This window comes from Anser anser, assembly GCF_964211835.1.
Source record: "Anser anser genome assembly, chromosome: 1".
Classification (NCBI taxonomy): domain Eukaryota; kingdom Metazoa; phylum Chordata; class Aves; order Anseriformes; family Anatidae; genus Anser; species Anser anser.
This window is the reverse complement of record NC_139720.1, coordinates 142,926,890-142,949,090: the sequence shown is the minus strand read 5'-3', so window position 1 is coordinate 142,949,090 and position 22,201 is coordinate 142,926,890. Positions and strand designations below refer to the sequence as shown.

Sequence of the window (22,201 nt, the reverse complement as noted above, 5' to 3'; positions counted from 1 at the left end):
TCCTGCAGAGACCAGCCTGTTCGGAAGGAAACGTCTACTGCTTATCTCCACTGAAGAAAACAGACACAGCCCATGGTGGAAAAACACGTGCAAAAGCTGACGAGAACTCCGCCAGTGCAAGCAGCGGCGTTGTATCAAACCTGCTCAGTACTCATGGCTTAGGACTTGGAAAGTCTTGATTTTTGTTGGAGCCGCGCTTTTATACCATGCGAGAATCTGGCTCGGGAGTGCAGCTCACGGTGCTCTCTTAGCAGTTAGTAATCTCAGCCACCAAAAATCAGGTCTGGACGGAGGTGGGAGGGCACACTCACAACACTTCCAGGCTCTCCTTGAGGGAACTTCTTCCTTCTGAGCCACTGGCCATTTACTAACATTCCTAATCTTTTCTTTTTCCTTTTTAAAGGAAAACCATAGTTCTCAAAAGAGCAACTTCACCAGGAAACAGGTCTTGAAAGATAAAAAGAAAAACAACAACAAAAGCCCTAAAAAGCACGTTTACTGTCAAAGTCTCTACAAAATGATGAGATTTGACAATAAGGCTTTTGTTCTTACGATACATGCAACTAGGCATCATGCAGCTTGACTTCTGCAGCCAAGAGATACTCAAAATACTTTCCACATACAATAGGTGTCAATTTGACTTTATTTAAGGAAAAACGGGGAAAAAACAGTAATTTCCATAATACACAGAAGACAAGTTAGATAGCACTGCAAAAAAAAGGCTGAGTGTTTTACTTGTCACCAGTCTGCTTTGCAGCTCTACGATTAGTAATTTTAATGCAGTTTGTCATTTTGTATTATTGTTTAGCATCTTTATAATCAGCAGAGTTTGGGGTTATAAATCACAAAAAGTGTACTACTACTATGAAAAACTAAAAAACCCACAAAAATCACTTTCAAATAAACCATAAATATGTGATGCACATTAGTGTAACAAAACCATTTTTGTAAACATTTTCTCCAACATAACATGTGCATAAGATAAAAAATAAAAACACTGCAGTCATACAAGTTAGGGTTACTTTGACTTAAAGATACAGAAAATTATTACTTATTAAAGCTTAAAACTAAATCTAGGAGCTTTTCTTTTCTTCTTTGCTTACAAAAGCACTGTTTGAAGAGTTCGATGTCTGTATATGTAGTGGTTTTGTAATACTGTTTTTACCTTGCCATGTTGCTGTCCTGGCACTTCTGCGGAGGCGAAGGCTGCCGCGCGAGCAGCCAGACCGAAGGAGTTTCCCCCCAGGAGCCTCCAAACTTCAACAGCACGTATCCGTGACCTGGGAATCCCTACAGTACTGGAGCATCTTCCTCTGGGAGAATAGCATCGGCTTTCAAGGACTAACTTGATTTTGGACCGCATAGCGCTGGAAGAATTAAATCACGCAGACTGACATTTGATCAAACCAGCTTCGGTAAGCTACACTACGGGGCCGCTGTGTGATTACACCCACGTCGCTTCTCCGAGTCCCCTTTTAGTTCATTATAGTACAAAAAAAGTTGATCGTTCTTCTGGCTGAACGTGCCAGGCATGAAAAGAACACATCCTTCACCTTCAACGCTATCCAAAAGTCATACAGTTAAAAAAAATATTTCTAGGTACTCCTCTGCCAGCAAATGTAAGGCTTTCTCGAGTTTTGATTCTTTTGGTGTGTGGGGTGTGTGAGCGTGTCTGTGTGTGTGTGTGTGTGTGTACATGCACTTGTGGTATGCATTTACCACTCACTCGTAAACTGTCTGTGATGTTCACAGGAGAGTCTTCAGCAGAAGCGCTGCTCGGGTTTGCAGGGTTTACAGCAGTCGGATTGGATACCACAAGAAGGGTCGGTCGAGTCTCAGCTCTGCACAGCTCGTGCTCTCGGCTGGCCACCGACCAGTCACTCGAACGGTCGAGTCTGACTGAAGAAGACGTGTTTAAAAAGCCCTACCTGTCACGCCGTGAGAGAAAGTTAAACGCAGCAGAAGACAAAGCCCGTGAAACACTGAGAGCCTGTTCACTGAATGAACAGCTTAAGGCAGCTGTCAACAAAGTACCCCACCAAAGGAATAATAATAATAATAATAAAAAAAAAAAAAGTAAAAACCAAACAAAAAAAATGGCTGAATCATGACACTGTGCATTATTACATCACCAACAGATTATTATACACTCAAGGTTTCTCAAGTAATGAACATGTAGCCATTAAACAAATTATTACTCTCAAGACATTTATTACAAATGTCAGAACTTATTCATAAAATAAAACTGACTTAAAAACAAAACAAAAAAAAAAGAAAGAAAAAAGCCAGAGCTGGGATCTTACATCTAAACACAGGTATACGCTGTTTTTTATGAATAAGCAGTATTAACTACATTCTTAAAAGAGTTTTAGTGCATTGCATTCTTAAAAAAGAAAAACATCACCGCCCCAAAACGTTTCCTACAACATTTAACAGTTTATAGAACTAGCCTAGTTATTTTACCTGCCTGTTACTAAGCCCACATGTTAGAAGAGTGAAACCTCCGGTTTTAGGCTAAATTCGGACTTCTAGTAAGGATGAAATTGGTTCCAAAAAATGCTTGCTTTCCAAATTTAGTAAGCAAATTACATTAATCAGTGTCTCACTGCCATAACGCTACCACTATTGCCCCAATGGACCACTCTCTCCTCCTGCTGAAACTTGCTACACGATAACAGTCAGAAACCTTTCGATCTGGTAGTTTTGGTATTAAGATTAAATTAGACATTAATGGTTTTCATCTAAAAACGTATAAACTAAACCACCTCTTTTATTTTATGCATTAAAAACAATGAGGTAGGCACAAAAAATAAACATATGTAGTTTGGATTTTATTTCTTTTTTTTTCTTTTTTTTCTTTTTTTTTTTTTAGTTCTGCGAGTGCAGACTGTGGTAAAACTGTTGTTGCACTTCTAGGTTTAAACAAAAATTAAACCTTTAACTGAGGCAGTGCTAATACTGTGACATAACCAAGTTCTGGCCTAACACAGAATCATTATAGAAAATGAATGTTTTTTTTTCTTTATTTTTTGTTGTTGATTTTTTCTTTTTTTTTCCTTTTTTTTTTTAATCATCTGCACATGTTTCAGGCAATACCTGGTACACAGAAAATGACTAAAAGTTATTGGCCAGGCCAAAATAAAACTGCAGAAACAAAAAAAAAAAATCAAGAATTCCACCCCAACCCCTTCCCACCCTCCCTGTCCCCAAGAAGAAGTTATCCTAGTCACTGTGTCTTTCACATTTTATAAATATTAACTTCTTAAAACCTGCACCTTCCTCTTTCTCCACATATTGTCACATTACAAAAAAGAAATGTCAATTAAATACATTGTTAACATTACTAGATAGACTAGATCTGCCCTCTGTTTCAGCCAGTCTGACTCTCTACACCACTTCTCACCTTCTCTTGCCTGCCTCCTGTCCACTCAACAGCATGTTCATAAGTCTGTGTTTATTTTTCCTTTTTTTTTTTTTCCCCCTCTCTGTTTTCACACTAACAAACAGAGTCCTTCAAAGCCTAGGAATCCTGGAGCTGAAGGGAAAAAAAGACCTGTAGCTTTCTAGCATGATCCCAAACCTCAAAGACTTTGTAGCACCTGATGGCAATATCTTTACAGCACCAGCTGCCTTGCAGCCTCAGTTGAAAAACAAAAAGAAACCTAACACCAGTGATGCCTGCACACACATTTACACAGAGTGCTGCTGCATTAGTGCAGGTCTGTACTCCAGTTGAAAATAATTCCGAGTTATGAAGATCTCAGACTCTGGATGTCAGCAATCCCTCGCCACAGCCCACTGCTTCTACCAGCTCAGAAGAGAAGTCCTGCCAAGGGTCATGAAATAGACTTGACTGCTTCCACCTGACCGCACGGAGGCAAAGAAGACCTGCAAAGAAAAGAGAGAGGGAAGTTCAACAGGTAGAGCAGCAGAGGCTTCAATTTGTCTTCACTGCCCGTGATATTTACGGTGCAATTACGGCTCTGTGCTGTTTATCATCTTGTCAAGAAACGGGGACTGTGGGTGGCTCATACCTTGTCATTGCGTTCACATAAGAACTTGAGTCTTTGTGCCCTTTTGTGCATGAACACACCGTCCAAGTGTCCAGTTTCCACTGATCGTATTTCGATCGCTTTTTCTCCCCAGCCCATAATCTGATTGGATCGAATATACGCTTTGGAGAGAAAACACAACCCAATATAGCCCATTAGAACAGGTAGAGGGAAACACGGAGACTGAAAAAGCAGAGGAATATATTTACACACTCTACTTAGAAATGACCTGCATGTACATATTGGAAGTAAACACGCACACTCAGAGTGCTATTTTGGTCTTCAACATCTTCACAATGCCCCCAAATCCTTTTTTTATTTAAATTATTTCCACGTGGGCTTTCCGTGTCAGTAACATACTTTGTGCCTGAGCATTTATGACACAATGGAAGCTTTCCAACCTTCAATTAAATGGAAGGAACACTGAGTTTTACACAGTCTTTTTTCTCCCAAGTTTGGCAAGGAGACAGGTTAATTAGGTGTTGACAAGGAGAAAACAGAACCCGAGGTTTAAATAGACTAAGCCTATCCAATCTGGAACATCCCCAGCATCAGTTCGGTGTCTTAGAGGATTGTTTCCCTGACTTGAAGGAGTTTGGATAAATAAAGCAAAAAATCAAGCATTTTGCCTCAGAGTATCACTGGGGGAAACAGATTAGTATTAGAATGAGGAAAAAAATCTGTTCTTGATAGCAGTAAAAACTGAATACAGGAGAAAGGCACCAGCATTATGAAAAAGTATATTCAACAAGCAATTTGATCGATAGTCTTAGGAATTCTGCCAAAACTAGCATATGGGAACTTAGTGAAGAATAAGCTGTTGCCTCTGATTTGTATGCATACTTAATAGAAAAATAAAAAGAATAACAATAGATCTTAGCATGGAAATTTTTATAAGATTTCATTTCATAATCCCTCCCTTTTTATGTTAATTTTTTCATATTAATTTTCATTTAAATTAAACCAAATGATCTACTACAGTATAAAGCACATCTATACCATCATACCTACCATTGTGCTGGATATTTATTTACTTTTACATATGTCGTGAGTGCTAAGTGGACCAAATAGTTTATTAAAATTGTCAGATGAGATGTTCAGATGATGCCAACTGCCTCCATGCTATTTACTTCACAGGCATTCCAGTGTCCAAAGCCTCTATGAATTGCCACTTAATATAACCTGCTTGCTTTCGGATCTAGTCAAGAGCTAATCACCAGCAGAGTGAATATGCACTGTATGAAACTTCTTTAAATTTCCTCCTCCGTTATTGTTCGCGTTACTCTAAGAGCTATCAGCAGTAACCTCCTAATACATGCATCCATTCCCAAACAAGCAAACCCAATGTGTCTGAACAAAAAACTAAGGTGTAATCACAGCCCATCCTATGCTCATCACTGCAATAAAGCAGCACAGATAGCAAGAGCACCTATATCAGCACTGTGATTACAGTATCGTGCTAAGATAGATGAGCAAAGTGCAGGTAAATTAAAATAAACCCATCAAATCAGATATACAGGCTGTTATCAACATAGAAGCACCCGTAATAATATCCTACCTGTCTGCCTCTTTACATACCTTTATACTAAAGGGTTTTCATAAATTTGTTTCTGTGCAGCAAAATTGTTGTAGCAACTTACAAAGGCCCTGGTGTTTATTAAATTAGTTTTTTATTCCTGCACTCCACAACAAGTTTGTTTGGATTTTGTTCTACAAAACTCAACACAAAATAGATCCATATGACTTCTCTGCACTTAGTACAGCTGTTTTCCAGCTGTATTACAGCATCGTTGCCTCTGAATCTGAAGTCAAACCCAATGCATTTTCCTTCTGCCCACATTCACGCTCCCTTATGGCACAATTGTATTTGATTCTCTCAGGGCACTTACCAACTGAAGTTGGCATTTCTCCCCACTGCAGAACCACATCCTTGGTGATCCTTCCATATGTGTTTACATAAACTCCTTCATCCTCATAGCAGACCAGTAGCTCCATTCCATCCGTATTCGGGAGAATTATGATTGCATGAGGTTGGATACTGCTCTGGATCTACAGAAATAGAGAAGTAAGGCAAAAGTCATTTTATGCTTGCCATGTTGGCCAGCACCAGACCTGAGTGAGCAGCTCCCAGCCAAGGAGACATATGGACCCTGGGGACAGGACAGAGATTGAGGCACAAGCCCCTAAGATACATTCACTTGGACCCCTCCATCTGCTTTTCCACTGCCAGTGGCTGGCAGTGATCCACACGGACCGACAGACATGTTGGTCAGCTGAGGAAAGGGAGAGAGGGAGAAACCAGAAGGAAAGAAAAAAATCCAGCCCAGAAACAGCTCTTACATGTGTTGGTAGATAAATGTCATAGACCGATCCCGAATCCACGTCAACAGCATGGAAGCCAGCACAGGAGCCATAGATCACTTTTAGTCTCTGACCCTCTTCTACTGTTAAATCCACCAGCAATGGCTTATGTACCAATTCCCCAAATGACTGTAAGACAATAATCAGTGAGATTTACTTTACTGCTTAGAACCACAAGGGTTTTTATAAAAATATGCTCTTAATGCACATATTATAGGTCTATTCCTCCAGCATGCCTCTGGCCTCCATTCACCAGATAGTTGGGTTAGCATCTTCCACAGACAAGGAGAGATTTACTTAGCACCCTGTTACATTTCAACCACATATTATTATATGCTATTTCCCTGGGGTTTGATTTAGTTGGTCTGCTTCATTTTACTAGTAAGAATTGCTTTCCCCAAAGTTCAGGGCCATTTGACACTCCTGTAGCGTTTACTTCAACCTGCACAACCGGCATTAACTGATTGTCTGCAAATCAGCCTGGTAATTACTCCGAGTCAGCTAACTTCATTCTTGCAGCATTCAAAACACAATAATGTTGAGCATCAGCTAATGATGCTCACATGAATAAGTTTCAACTCAGTTCACTTCTCTTGGCCTCATGGTTTATTTACAGAGAGGAAACAAAGCATTGGGATATCGTGTCATTTTGATCATTCACTTATGCTTGGTTACAACTTAGAGTTCTAGGTATACACTGCCTCTCAGAGCCAACCCCCCGTGTCCCTTAACGAAAATATAATATGTTCGTGGCAGATTTACCAAAGAGCTTGTAACACAGCCATGATAAAATGTCAGAACAGTTTTGTAAAAGGGGTAAGTGCAACTTGGTAGGTGAAAATCTTACATGTGACTGACATATATTGTTACCTTAAAGGCCATAAATTTGTGGTATGGCTTTGGTGCCCATGCATAGACTTCCACAGAACTCTTCAATGCAATTACCAAGAATTTGATTCTTTCATATTTTACTGAAATTAAAACAAAACAAAAATCAATTCAGTAATCATACCAAAGTCATTTCAGTTACTTTAAGAAAGCAGAAAATGACAGTGTTTCTCCCTACTTAAATACCTTTCAAGGTTTTCAGTAATACTGCATTTTAGAATTGCTAATTCTATGTAGCTGAGAATTTTGACACATTTATGCCACAAAAATCATTACTCTTGTCACTAACTGAACCCATCACCACGCTTTCAATTACCTAGTCAGTACACACATATTTACACTTTTCTTTCCACATTAGACGGTGCTTGCTCATCAGGAAATCAGTTTTCAGTCAGGGACAATTACAATAAAACAAGCCAGTGGCTGTGGTAGAGTTTATTGGCAGTCACAATCACAGCGCTGTGGCAGTGGTATTTTGAGCTGGGGGAAAAATTCCCCAGAGAAAGGGAGGGAAAAGGAGGAACTGAAATGAAAAGCTAAGAAATAATAAAATAAGTCCATTTCAAAACCAAAAGGCAACTGTTGTTTTGTTGTTTGTTTGTTTTTTTTAATTTGTTTATTGCCAAAAAGTTTTTGTTTCCAAAAACTTCACAGAAAAAGACTAAGTGGCTGCCAAAAAGGTCTTCCTCAGCAGATGGTTTAAAGGAAACAGGTAGCTGACTGAATGTAAACAAGTTGTATCACCTGAACTTTCTCTAATTGACCTTAACCCTAATTCTCAAGTAAAACACAAGAGCACAAATCGCTTTAATGACAGTTCTGGTGACACATTTTACCTTCTGCCTAAAGAATGAAAAAGTTTTCAGAGGGGTTAAGGAGTCAGGAGTTTCTCTAGAACATTTCAGAAACAAAAGCCCAAAAGCAGATTCTCCCACAAAAGATGTAAAATTCAGTACTTAGCAATCTTTTTTTTCTTTTTTTTTTCTTTTTTTGGCAGAGACAAATGCAGCAATCATTGCTTTTCAGCCACAAAATGTTACTAAGCAGTGTTAGTGCAAAGATGTGAAAAAAAAATCACAGAATTTATCAGAAATAATAATGTGTCATTACATAGCTGATCTGCAAATTCTCAGATATATCTCTGTTCCCACACTCAAACAGTTGACAAATTTATCCATCGAAAAAAGCTCTGTTTACTATCACTTTTTTCAGGACAGGACCCACAAAGTCTAGAAATGGCCATTCACGTAATGCTGCTGGATCTGTATTTCCAGCTGCCATCTGCGTTTGTGTTGGAAGATATTGTGAGGACTTCCAGAATGTTGAGGTTTCTTTATCTGTTTCTAGTGCTCTTTTTGGAGGAGAGAGAAAAAAAAAAAAGGCATTATTTGTGTGACACCTAGAAAGCTCAAGAGATTTCTTCTCTCTCTTTACCTCAAATTTTAGGGGAATATGATGATTTTCCAAAACAATGAGTAATTCCCTGCACCTCCACCTTCTGCCATTATTACCTCCCAACCAAAACTGATTTTGAAAAAGAGCAGGAGCGAAAAATTTCAGACTTGTGAGAATAACGCTTCTTTAATAAAAACTATTTTAAAGTCTTTTAGGTACCTTACTATTGTACAAGTCTGTAGTTGTTCTCTGTTGGTAGGCAGTAGGGAGACAAAGCTGCTACTTGCTCCCTTTTACTCTGCAGGAAAGCAAGAATACTGAGCTATAAGTGCTAGAGGACTTGACACTTTTTCAGCAGACAAAAAAAGCCTCTCAACCTCCACAGCTGTACCGACTGAAAAATAGAGCTTTTGTTCAGTCTTGTCTGGCTCGCAAGACTTCTTGGAATATTTTCTTGGGGAAGAAGGGGGTGTTGAATAAAACCACCTTATCTGTGAAAGGGAACCTTTGATAATCTTCGCTCTTTGCTCTGGGTGCTATCTGGGAATTCACCCAAATTTTAAGTTTCAAAAGAGCAATTTATCATTTAGAGGAGCCAAAAGTTGCCTGAAGCGACCAAGATCCATAAATACCACTTCAGCCTGACGTCTGAGACCCCTGTTGCATCAAAGAGACAAGGAAGCAGCCAGTGCCAGCTGCCTCGGTGGCAGCCACCAGACTGCAGGCGCAACTATTCGCAGGGCTCATCCTTCTTGGGAACTGAGGCACAGCTGTCAAAGAGGCCCCTCACCACCTGAAGAAGTCTACTGTACGTTTCTGGTTCAGAGGGAAGTTCAGTGCCAGGCTGCAACAAATCACTCTTCATCTGGAAGAGAATGCTCTTTGTTTCTCACACTTCCCGGCTGGAAAGCCTCCTTTCAATAGCTGTTAATGTATTGTTAACAGGCCACTTCATTGCGCTGCTGACACCCTGGGGTGTGATCCCAGGGAAGTACATTATTAATTGTTTCTGGGGTCAAGCTCGAGGTTCAGCAGTCACTTCTGCGGCAGCTATTGATGACGCCCCACGAGCAGGTTTTTGCAAGAGCACATGTATGACAGAAGGAGACCGAGCTCAGTCCGACTGCTGCTGCTCTACATTGACTGACACAGCTTGAAAGGAACTGAGCTGGCACTTAGGGAAAAAAAACAAATCAAATGCAGCATCCAGGGTCCATTAAGATTCATCGTGAAACTGAACCAGGAGAAAGAGCTCTTAGTTTGCATCCCCACCTGCAGGGCAGCAGGATCACTGCATATGGCAAAAACGCGACGTGCTTCACTAGTTTTGGTGAAAGTTTCCACATCTAAACCCATTTAAAAAACTTAAGGCCACTCAAAAGGTGCCTGCCTAGTGAAAACACACTTCATCCCTGTAACCCCATAACTGCATTGCAGAGGATCTGAGACAGCATTAGGAAAGTTCATGAGCTAAAGGGAATCAATGAATCATCTGGAAGTTAAACATATGCTTCTGTTCCCAGATGCCTCCCCAAAGCTCGTGCACTAGCTGGGCTTGCTTTTTCCTCCCACTCTTTTTCTTTTTTTTCCTCTTTTTTCTTTTTTTTTTCCCCTCCAGTCTTAAAAATCTACTTTAAAAAGGAGATATTATTCACCCTGTTCCAGAATTTGATTTCAGCATGGTAAAATAACAGGGAAACCTGTTGGTAGAGAGAACGGCTGTTGGTTGACACGAGTCCCTCTGTCACCTCAAGGGTCTAACAAAGGTGCTGAAACATCACCAGCCCCCACTGTCCATGTCAGCCTTCTCCTGGAGGTTGCATCCACCATGGGAAGGAGACAGACTTCTCCTGGAGCAAGACACTGTGCTTGCTCCAGTTCACAACCCAGCATCCCGTTGCAAAACCTCTCCCATATTCAGTTTAACCCGCAGTAACTTGCCATCTATTCTGACACTTCACCAGAAAAGTTTGTGCTTAGGGATAAAGAAGACAGCCAGCAACAAAAACAAATCTTAAACCCACAAGCTGCATGCACTGCAGTTCTCTTTCACAGCCAGCTTTTATCTTGACAATTTGATTACCTCACTTGCCACTTACCAACTTTATAGTGCACACAGCCTTCCAAGTCGCCCACCGTCGTCCAACCCTGTTTCTTTTCTACTTCGGGATCATTGTGAAGAATTTTATTTCTTAACCACGACAAATAGTAAACTCGCAACTTGTTCTTCTTACCTAGCCACAGAGTGAGAAAGGTTAGTTTATCTCCCCAGGGAGATAAGTGCAAAAAAAAACTAAAAAAACAACCCTACCCCAAAAACAGAAAGCCCCACAGAACAAGCCAAAATAACAATGAAAGGAAAACTGCTGCAACCAGAGATCTCTCCCAGTATTTATGTCCACAACAGCTTTACTCCAGACTCCACCCAAAAATGTGTTTTCCTGATAATCAATAACAGAGATGCAGGGTAATACCACATGAACTGAAAATGATAAACTCTTTGGCTGTCTGGATCTTAGTACAAAAGCAGCTTCTATGTGAAAAAGGTTATAATCCCACAACAAAAGCAACAGAGATTCCTGCATGGAGATGAAGAAAAAAAACCAAAAACATAGCTGAGTAACAAGGGCTTTTTTTTTTTGCACAAAACTCTAGGAGAGCAGCAGGCTAGAATTTGAGGCTCACAATTACCTACAGAGCCAGAAGAGAGTAGGGCTGGTGTGAAAGGAGGAAGAAAAAGCAAAGAAGAGTGGGGTGACAGGGTTATACAATTTTTTTGCTGTTAGTGACCAGGACATTTCCATCACTTACATCATCCTCTCCGATACAAACCGGTCAAGTTTTACTATGATTGTTTACTATTTAATTGGTCAAAAAGTATGCAAAAGAACAATTTCAGCATCTAACTGCTTTATACCAGTTCTGCTGTAAACAGAAATGAACAGTAACTGAAATTGCAGTGACAGAACTTCCCGTGGCTCACAAAAAATTCAACCCCTTGCTAAAAGCCAACAGTTGCCTTACAAACAGACTTGCCCTTCTGCTCCAGGGCTGCACACAGAAAACTGCAAGAGCTGTTTCTTCTTCCCAGGTGAGGGATCCAGCTGCTCAGGCTGCTCTGTCTTCAGCTGACATTACATCTCCCACCGTCTTTACAATACAATCCAGAGTCTAACTCGCAGTACGAAAGCATCTCCTCAAATGCAGAGCAAGGTTCACAAGTGATTTTATCAGCGGTTCTTTAACAGCTAATGGCCAACGAACCATACAGTGAATTGGTAAGAAGGTGGCCCTAATGCAGACATGCAAAGCTTGTATCCTCCTTCCTCCAGCTGCTTTGCTGTCCAAAGTCACTAGAGTCCCAGGGATGAGACTGGAAGCAAGGTAGAGAGAACTCTGCTCTGACTAAGAGCCACTCCATAAGGTCTCTGTGCAAGGAAAGGACATCAGAAATGCTCACAGGGACCCCATTTGTCAGTGGAGTGGCTCCACGCGACCTCTTCAGCAGCCACTATGAGGATGCCCTGTGTCTGTGGACACTTGCTTCTCAGCCCCTGGAGCCGAGAGGAGACAGCTGACCGTACCACAGTCGGTGCTGGGCTGACCAAGGGATGCAGTACCAGAAAGCCATCGCCTGGCAGAATGGGCCACCTGACAGCCACATCGAGCTACGGGGCAGTTCTCTTCAACTGTCTTTAACTTGACTTTGAAGCTTTAGCACAACGCCGACTGCTGCACCAGCTCATGGCTAGCTGAGCTATCTCATTTTGGAGCTGGGGATCAGGGGATACTGCTTACAGCAGGACACGAAGCCTGTGCACTGAGAGCATCCTGCTGTTCCCAGCTGGATCCACCCTGGGGTGTGCAGCTGGTACCGAGCCCCTGCCCTGATGGCAGAGGACTCCTGACGGAGCCAGGCGCCTCGGGAAAAGCAGCTGTGAGGGCTGGGGCACCACAAGTCCCTGTCTACCAGGAGACAAATTCTCTCCCAGATATTTCCATCATTTTAGCTTTCCCAGTAACTTAGTAAACCTTAAGACTCAGACCAGACAGTGCACATGGGAACTTCCCAGCACGTGGCTATTTTCTTCCGGTTCACATGATGAGCACCAGGGTACTTCTCTCCAACGAGAAACATAAAAAAAAAAAAAACAAAAACCAAAACAAAAATATTTCAAGTGTGTTCCTATTTTGTTTTAGTGTCTAGACCACAAGGAAAGTCACAAGACAGGAAATTCCTCTGCCTTTCAGCAGGCTGACATGAAAAAAGCACAACCAGTTAGTTACATAAACATTGTTATGCATCTATTTCAACAAGCTATGCTGCTCTTCATATTCATATCGGGGAGGAGGGTTAGATCCTTCTGCTTTTAAATCTGCACTAGCTTAAGCAGCTCTCAAAAATCTGATTTTATTTTTTTTCTTGTCTGTTATGGCCGTGAAATAGGAAAGAAAACTCTGATCCAGCCTTTAAATTAGTCGATCAGGCAGTGACTTCTGTGAGAACTCCCAGCTCTGTTTCTCCCACAGACACCATTTCAAATGCAAAGTCTCTTTTCCCATATGGAGTTTTTATTTGTACTGTCGTGTGGTTTTTAATTACCAAGCAGGCAGATTCCAACCAGTTCTTCTACTCCGTCTACCTTTCCTACCTTCCTGAGTGCCACGATCAGCCGGTTGTGCTTAAAAACCCTCGGGGAGCCACAATGGAGCATGTTCTGTACGCACGTCGTTAATCTCTCTTCCAGCACCTTTATAACTCTCAGCACTGTATACTACCCTGAGCACCCAAAACTATGTTTTTGCCTCCCAACAGTATGAACTGTTTAGCTACTCTGCTTTGACCTGCAAAGTGTTCTTGTACCAGCTGTATCAGCTCAGTATCAAAAGCTTTGTGGTCAAGATTTTGAATTTCAGACATATATATAACGGGAAAATTTGAGTTCAGGTTTTCAAACTCAGAAGAGTGTGTATTAAAAGCAAATTTTAGGTGACAATCCCCTCAGCATCCTAATGTACTGCAACCTCTTCTCACAGTGTGATAACATCTTTCAAGTATCACCACCACGAGCACACCACTTCCCAAAAAAGCCAAGGGAACAAGGGAACATAAAGCTGCGAGAGCCGTGGTTGGGCAGAAATGCCTCTTTCCTGCCTTGTTCTTCTGTACTCTCCCATAAAACGCAGGACATGGGGACAGAGACAGAGGCATAAAATAGATCCAAAGATCGGCTGATTTCTTAAGGGTTAATGTAGCGTGTCTCAACGGAGGAAGTAATAGTTTTGAAGGAAACAAAGAAGACGGATGTGTCAGGATACTTGGATTGTGACTGAAGCAAACATAAATAAACCTAGGACAATTACACATGAGATTTATTCACAGACACTTGTCTGTATAGGATATGCTTCAAACCAGCAGATCTTACACAAGTTGGGTTATACAGTATTTTTGTTTATAAGGCATACTATAGAGTAAGCTCTATCAAACGATGCTTTCCAGTAGCTTATATTTTTAAGAGTGTCAAGCATCAAAAGGACACGCAACAGGTTGTTTTTTTAAAAAATGTTCCTTGATTCATCTTTTCTTTTTACACATTTCATGGCATAACTGTAGCTGAGAACTGAGCATGCAACAAGCCAAGACAGGTGCAGCTATTCTAAACAGAAACAAAGCTCCATGACGATACCAGCACACGGCTCTTTGCACTTGTATTAGCATAATGCAGCTAATGCATTAAATTGTCTAGGTGTGTGTCCTTTTGTAAGAGAGTTGGGAGAACCAGAAAGCTCCTCCAGCAGAGTCAGATGGATTCTGGAGCCTCAACAAAATTTTGAATGGCTTTAATGAACAACACAGGGGCCAGTGTGCGAAACCTCATTTAACATTCCCTCTCTCGCATGCGCAACAGAGCAAAGACTGACTTCCCAAACAAACCAAACCAAAAGGAAATGTAAATGGCTCAACGCCACCTGTGAAGAAAGATTAACAGTGCACCACATCAAGTTGCTTAACAGCAGAATAACCTTATGCAATAACTCTCTGGAGCCAACGAGTCTGGAACCTCAAGCTTTACAAAACACATTTTCCATCAGCACACACAAAACAAACACAACAATCACCACCGCCCTTCTTCTCCCATTGCTGAGTTGTCTGCTGCTGCATTCAGTGAGAGGCAAGGCGAAAAGCTGCACCAAGCTGCCTCCTCATGTCGTTAATTCCCATGTCACACACACACTCCAGTCGCCCTGCCATACACACACACACACACACACACAAACACACACACACTCTCCATGGTATCCTTATTTCTCTACTTTGCAAGAGCATTTCTCTTTCTACATATTTATACACACAAGATGTCTTTAAACCCCAGTAGCAAATCATGTTTTGGTTAGAAAGATGCCGGGCTGAAATAACTGCAGCAGAGGGAAAGAATGTCATTTTTACAAACTTCACAAAACATTCATACAGAGCTCCCAAACACTGAACAGAACCAGAAGTTTTCTCCAAACCTGTACAACATTTTAGAAGGAGGAAGGACAGGGGCAAGCATGCACAGGGTGTTGTGGGGAAAATGATTCACTCGCAGAAACTGTAAACTCAAGAGAGGTGAAATGATGGAAAACCCACTGACTTCAGTCAAGTCAGGACTTCCCCCTCAACACACAGGCTGCCAAGAAAAGCTTTTTGCTGTGCCATACCAGATGGAGGAAAAAATCATGTTGAATAGTTAACTTTACCAGAAATTGTCACCAAGACGTTCAGCCCTTCAAGTACATCCATTTGCTGGAATCTTCTTCGATTGATGAGTGGATAAACCTTCCCCTGACCACTTCTGTCTAGCAGCATCAGACCACTTTCAGTGCCCACTAACAAGTTTACTCCTACATGAAACACAAAAAGAGATCCAAGTTAGTAGGCAGATTTTCCACGTACTCTGATGAAACGATGCTTTACATAGCAACTGTCTTGTTTCAAGCAAGCCTAACCACACCTAGAAGGCTCTCTACGTTACCTGCACTCTGTGACTGCTGACACCAAAATTGCAGTGCACAAGAGAGTAAGAGATTGGTAGACCGTGAAGAACTTTCTGGTGCACCAGTTTCCAAACAAAAAGGTACGCAAACACTGGAGATGGGGGGATGAGGCATGACATGCTTCCCAAGATTATATATTCTGAAGGATGTGTTAGCTGTTGATTAGGGGGTCTGTAACTGCAGGCTTTAGACAAGGGCATTGCAATAAAGCACTGGGAGGGGTTTGGTCCCCACTGGGAGGGCCAGATTGTGGTGGTGCAGCTGTTCTGTAAAAAGACACACACAGGGTTGGTCCTCAACTTCCCAACAGCCTTTTCCATCTGAATCTTAAAACTAGAGGAATTGTATTACTCCCATGTTTCCACAGATCTCTCCTAAAGGTCAAGCAACTGTAAACTAAAAAAAGTAAGTAGATCGGTTTCTTTATAGAAAAAAGTCCACACATCCACTGGAAACCTGTTCAAGAGTACACAGAGTCTTAGTATTTAAAATCAATTGCATTCTTTTAGTATATATAAAAAATATATTAAAAAGGTTTAAAAAATCATCATTTACATCAAATACATTATCGCTCTTAAATTTCATAACCATTTCCAATACTTATTACAGTGTTTCAGTCCCAGACCCCACAAACTGTGCAGAGACAGGTAAAATACAGTACAGGGAAACAAGCAGTTTGATTTCCATTAGACTTCTGTGTTGCAATCCCGATGTAAAACTTGGTATCCTTAAGCGTGATAAAGTAATGAAACAATAAAGAGAAGCTCACGTGAGGTAATCATAATTACATTGCTTAGTGCCTTAATCCCTAGGCAGACAATTAATCCCTAGATATAGCTAGATTGGTGCTGAAGGTCATGTACAAACTGGTTATATATTGAAGTCTTTCTAATGCAGGATGTGTCCCAGGACGCAGGAGGCTCCATCTCAGGACCTACAGCAGTGGCATGCCTTCTCAGAGCATTCAGAAACAGCATTGCTCACCAAGGCTGCCCGCCTCCAAGGCACGAGGCATGCTACTGAAACACCACCCTCGCTACCATGCATGGGGGCGGTTTGCAAAAGGGAGGGCACGTTCACCCTAACCCAACGGGCACCAAGCCTCTTTGCTCAAACTTACTGCTCTGCTGTTTCTCTGCCTCATAAAAGGGAGGAGAGCCCACGGACACAGGCAGCACGGAGCTTGTCTTGGGAGATCTCGTCTTGTCTTGGTCGGCCACCCTACATGCCCTCCTTTAGCTGCTGATGCATCCCCCTCTCCTCCTGCCTCTGCATCCCCCACACGGGTCTGCACCTGCTCCCACCCCAAAGCCTCGGGTGCGTTTCACACTGCCCATCTCCCAAACTGGGACACGTCCTCAAACTGGGAAGTGGAGGAAGGGAGAGCGAGGCACAGGGTGCAGCAGCACCAAACTGGCCGAGGAAGCACCCAGCACTCGGTCTCATTCCTGCACCTCCAGGACAGAGCAACTAAAGCTGTAAATGATTCAGCTTTGATACATATTTTTGCTTTTTTTCAGTGTGGTTTACAGTTCAAACAAAGCCAAATGCACACTGCTCCCTCACAGACTCTTCCCCCTCTTTGTGCATCAGGGCTCATGCGCTTCTGCCTCCGACCTCACCCTTCTCCTCTGCTGCCCTTGCATCGCCCTTGTTTCTGCTCCGAGCTGATCTCTGCGCCCCGTCCCTAACCCCTTCCCTCAGCTATGTGCATTTCAGGATGAAACTAATGAGGTACCAACGCTGGTGGCAAGCTGTGCCTGGATTTTAAAATGCAGACATTGTCTTTATTCACAGCCAGCCAAGCTCTTCTACCTCCACCCTACAATTAAGCCGTTCTAATTTTTCTAACAAATGGAAATGCTTCCTGAAAAAACATAGGCTCTCTGTAGAGGCTGAGTGTAAAAAAAATGTGATACTGCATCCATGTCATTAGCATCAACCTCCGCACAATGCTAGAAAAAATAGCATCACAGGCCTAACACAACCAGCAACCTACCAGATACTAGGGCATTACCACTGGTAAAACCAAAGGAAAACAAAGCAAATCAAGCCCCCTCCTTGCTGCTAGGAACCATCACTACGAAATGCCTTCATTTGCTTAAGGGAAAAGGAAGCTAGACCTTATCAAGAAACAAGCATGTGCACCAAGCTTATACCACCATCAGTTTAGCCCTAAATGTTCAACAAGTAAGTGCTTTGTTACAGCTATAAAACACCTCTAGGATTTTACACCTACATTTTAAATCAATGAAACAGTCGGATACATAGATCAAAGAAACGTAAAGCCATTAACACAAATTGCTATTGGCAAAACAAGGCAGATCAGAGGAACTATGAGTCATCTTTACCGATCCCGTACAACTTCTCTCTGCCTTCACCCTCTCAGACTCTGGAAGTTTACACCTGCACAAGTCTCCTCATTTTACCAGGGAATTATTCACATGAATACATGCAGAAATAGCACGGGGTAAAAATTCTTACCAGTAAACTTTGGAAAAAAAGAAAAATGCAGATAGGAAGATGATAAAGTGTCAGAAGAACTATCTAACTGAAATGGCTTTGCAGGCAAGAAGGCTAGGTCAACAGTGCTGTTCCAAGAAAAAAGAAATGCTGGGAATAAGCTCAAAAGATAACTAAAGCCTTGCAAAGAGCTGTGAAAATGGGAACAAGAGAAGTGCCCTGTCCTACCTGTACACACATCATGTGCCTCAGGGGACTGGCCAAATCTCTTCTTCACAGTCTTTAAAGTTAGATGCCCTTACACTTTAAGAATACTATATAAACATCTACATAATATACACAAGCATCACCTCTTAACATCTAGATAATGAAAAAATTCAGGTGGCCCCATGGATCCTGGCCAGAGAAATCACACAGCAGAGAAAAGCTTTCAGCCTGGTGTTGCAGCAGTGATTCCAGATGGCAGCAGGCAACAAGCACTGTCCTATGCCTTTTACCAGTGTGGGATTCTGACTAATTGTCTGTCACTGGTGTAAGTTAGCTCTTGTGACAATTAGGCTAGAAACATAGGATCAGCAGACATCCCATACCCAGCTTCTCTGTGCACTAACCACCCTTAAAGAAAGGAAGGCAACTCTCACACTGGAAAGCGTCCCTCCTACCCTTCTATTTTCCTTCTTCCTTCCTACATAAACTGATGACTGAGGTGGAAAGTCATCTTACGAAACATATCTTCATCAAGTGCTGTGATAATACGTTAGCATCAAGAAAATGATTATTTTTCCAACAGAATACCCTATGTGCATCAGATGCACAACACGAATATCATCACAAGCTTCCAAAAGCTGCAGGAAATATACTGGTCAGGGTTAGAGAGAGCTGAAAAGGTCATGACAGTAGGCTGAATAAAGTCTGAACTCTGTCATTTGAAGAATATATACAGTAGTGAAAACTTATATCGAAGCAGAAGCAACATATTATAAAAATATAATAATCAGCTTTTGCAATGCAAAGAAGTGAACAAACACTAAATAAATTCAGAGAAACAGCTGTCTTCAGAGAGATGTTCTCGAAGACTGCAGGTCCTACTGGCGAGTCTGCACCTCAACACTGCAGGAAGCAAGTGAGTAACGGGTTTTTCTTACCCCATAAGGCAGCACACAGTATCTCAGAATTGAATCTCTTCTTGTATTTGCGAATCTCTGGGGTATCGCTCTGTGGTCGCGTATTTGTAGGATTCACATTGACAACTGATCCTTTCCGCGTTGGGTCTTGCCTTATTGCCTCTGATCTCATTGCTTCACTAGAAAATCCTACTGAAGAAAGAAAAGTAACGTGCATGTAATATCCCTCATGCAATAAGCTCTGGCCATATATTCCTTATACACCAAACAACCCAAATCAGTAACTGAGAATACTGAACAAGCCTTTTTTTTTTTTTTTGTAAGAAATGTAAATGGAAAAAGAAAAACTATGCAATCCATTGCAAATCAAATAAAAAGCATGATGGTAACATTCGTAGTACTTTAAAGAGCCACTGAAGTCACTGAACCCTTTTTCAATTGTCGTCTTCAGCTACTTTACTTACCCACAGAAGTCACAGTTGTCCCACTAGATGGAGAAATCTGTAGTAATCTGGGGTCTATAAAAGGTGTAAAGGAGGAGGAAGATTTGTGTTTCTGGAGTGTGTTACTAGCGGACTGAGTCTGCAATGTAAATTTCAACTTTATTAATATTAATGACAATAAAAAGCAAGGATAACAACAACCAACATTTTGAAGTCACTACAGAATTATGCTACATAGCCTCCCCAAGCTTGATTTACAGATACATAATGCACTGCAGGCACCACACCTGAACATATGCACACTGCACATGTTACAGTGAAATGCAATTAGCTACATCTCCATCCCTGTCACCTCAGCTGCCAGCGAAGATTTTTGAGTGGCCACTACAATCGGGCACAAAGCGAGGGAAAGTCTCTTTTTTCAAAATCTAGTTAAATGTATGCCTACTATCTCGTCTGCAAGCTGTCCACTACATTCAACTTTTGTACTTATGAAGCATGTTCTAAAATGAGCTAGTTATGAAGTAAGTTAGGAAATTTGATCTCTTGGCTTGTGCAACAAAATCAGAACCATCTGCGATCAGGCATTCACTTCTGTGATGGTTTATGTTTTCACTGTCCACTACTGTTCATTCTCCCTATTTTGTTTAACCTGAGCCTCTTGCCAGAAAGCTGCAGCAGGTTCTTCCACCTTTATTTGACAAAGCAAAATATTAAACCTGTATCGAACAAAGGGGCTCATTAGTGTGGAAGGTGTAGCAAACGGTGATATGAAGCTATGAATATGTAGTGGATAAAATCACTGGTGCTTGCTGAGTTATGTGGTCTAAACATGAAAAAAACATAAAGAAAGGAAGAAGACGAGTGAAACAATGAACTGTTAAAAGTGGAAATGGAACGACTTAAAAACCCTTGCCAGTTTAGTATTATAGTGACAACATTGCACGCTGAAGCAGAATGGGACAAGTAAAAAAAAAAAATCGTATTATATATGTACAGGGTGTGCACGTGGGTGAGTTATACCAAGCAGTACTAGGTTTTTGCTCAGCTTTATGCAAATGTAGTTAGGCACTTCATCATCGTCAACTAATCTTCAACCTCTGATCTTTCTAAGCCTCTACTCTGCACAAAAAAATAGCGGTGGGTCCTTATGAGCACATCACTCCCCTGCACAGCTAAATACCAAGAGGCTCCTTCACCACCAGCCGCTGCTGCTGCCTCCACTTACCAGACTGAGTTAAATGAACCCTGCTTATTTATTGCTCAGATCAAAGTAAGGAGCAAACCTATCCGTGGATCAATCAACTGATCTCTCTAACCCACAAAAGCGTGCTTTTACAAAGATCAAAGGCGAACGAAACATAGCTGAAAATGAAATATTATGCTAACTGAATTTCCAGGAGGAAACCCTCCCGCCCACCCTCCTGTTCGAGGCATTTTTCATCCCGTGGTAAAAACGTGCATTGCCAAGAGCCCACCCAGCTCACCACAATCTATTCTTCTCAGCCCAGCGCTTGCATACCTACATGGCAGGATGACTCTAGCCCGAGAAGCAGCCGCTTCTTTCCACAAAGCTTCCCTCCCCCTGTACCACTCGTTTTGGGTACAGACGGAGGCTCTCCCTGAATACCAGGCTGGTGACCCGGTGGGAGCGGAGCAAGCACGCTGGGTTCCCAGCTCACTGCTGGAAGTAGCAAGGGGGGGATGAGGCCCTTCGTTCACACATGTGCATCTCCTCTTTACGTGTGTGAAGGACTGGGCTTGCCCACCTTGGTGACTAAGGGCAGGCACCGTTCCTGGCAGTGCCCTGGGACTGGCCCAGGACAGCAGGAGGGAGCTTCCCCAGTGGCAAAGCCTTGCTTCTCCAACAGACACGAGCAGCACCGGTGGAGAGCAGTCGTATTTACACAGCTGCGTTTCAGAGCACAAACATTTTTCCCCACTCGTTATTCCAGAACAGTAATACCCAAGGATTTTAAAACCCTCCCGGGCAACACCTGATATGTTCACCCAAGCCCACGTGGCAAGTTTTTAAAGAGCAAAATCCCTCTGTGGAAGCTTCCTCTCCCAGAGGGTGAGTTTCCACAAGCAGCTCCTTATACGTGCACAGTTACTAGCCCAGCCTCTACTGACAAAGCCAAAATTAACCACTAATTTTTAAGAGGCACACTGCTTGCAATTAGCCTGCTCCCAGAATAAAACAGAATTAAAAAAATAACGAGCATTGGCTAGAAAATACAGCAGTCAAGTTTAGTTTAAAACAAATGCCATGCAATTAATGACTCACTAAGAGGAAGCAAAAATAGTAAACTGGCAAGTTTGGCGTGGGACTGCTCTAGAGTTAAGGGCTTTTTACACAGAACTGAAATGTGTTATTTTGGGGTGGGAACAAAGGTGACAGAAAAAAAAAGCAGGGGAGATTGGCTGGAGTTCCTTT

The 22,201-nt window shown here is 41.9% G+C and overlaps 1 protein-coding gene across 1 annotated transcript in view; it reads right to left on the bottom strand.

The window, feature by feature from the left end:
• Nucleotides 1-625: 625 nt before the first annotated feature.
• MAP4K4 (mitogen-activated protein kinase kinase kinase kinase 4) overlaps nt 626-22,201 on the bottom strand; it is a 149,033-nt gene continuing 127,457 nt past the window's right edge. Inside the window, 9 exon segments of the mRNA XM_083839719.1 lie at nt 626-3,888; nt 4,035-4,174; nt 5,942-6,101; nt 6,393-6,542; nt 7,284-7,384; nt 10,796-10,930; nt 15,438-15,581; nt 19,343-19,513; nt 19,786-19,903. Coding sequence (XP_083695845.1) covers nt 3,805-3,888; nt 4,035-4,174; nt 5,942-6,101; nt 6,393-6,542; nt 7,284-7,384; nt 10,796-10,930; nt 15,438-15,581; nt 19,343-19,513; nt 19,786-19,903 — 1,203 coding nt within the window. The 3' untranslated portion in view covers nt 626-3,804.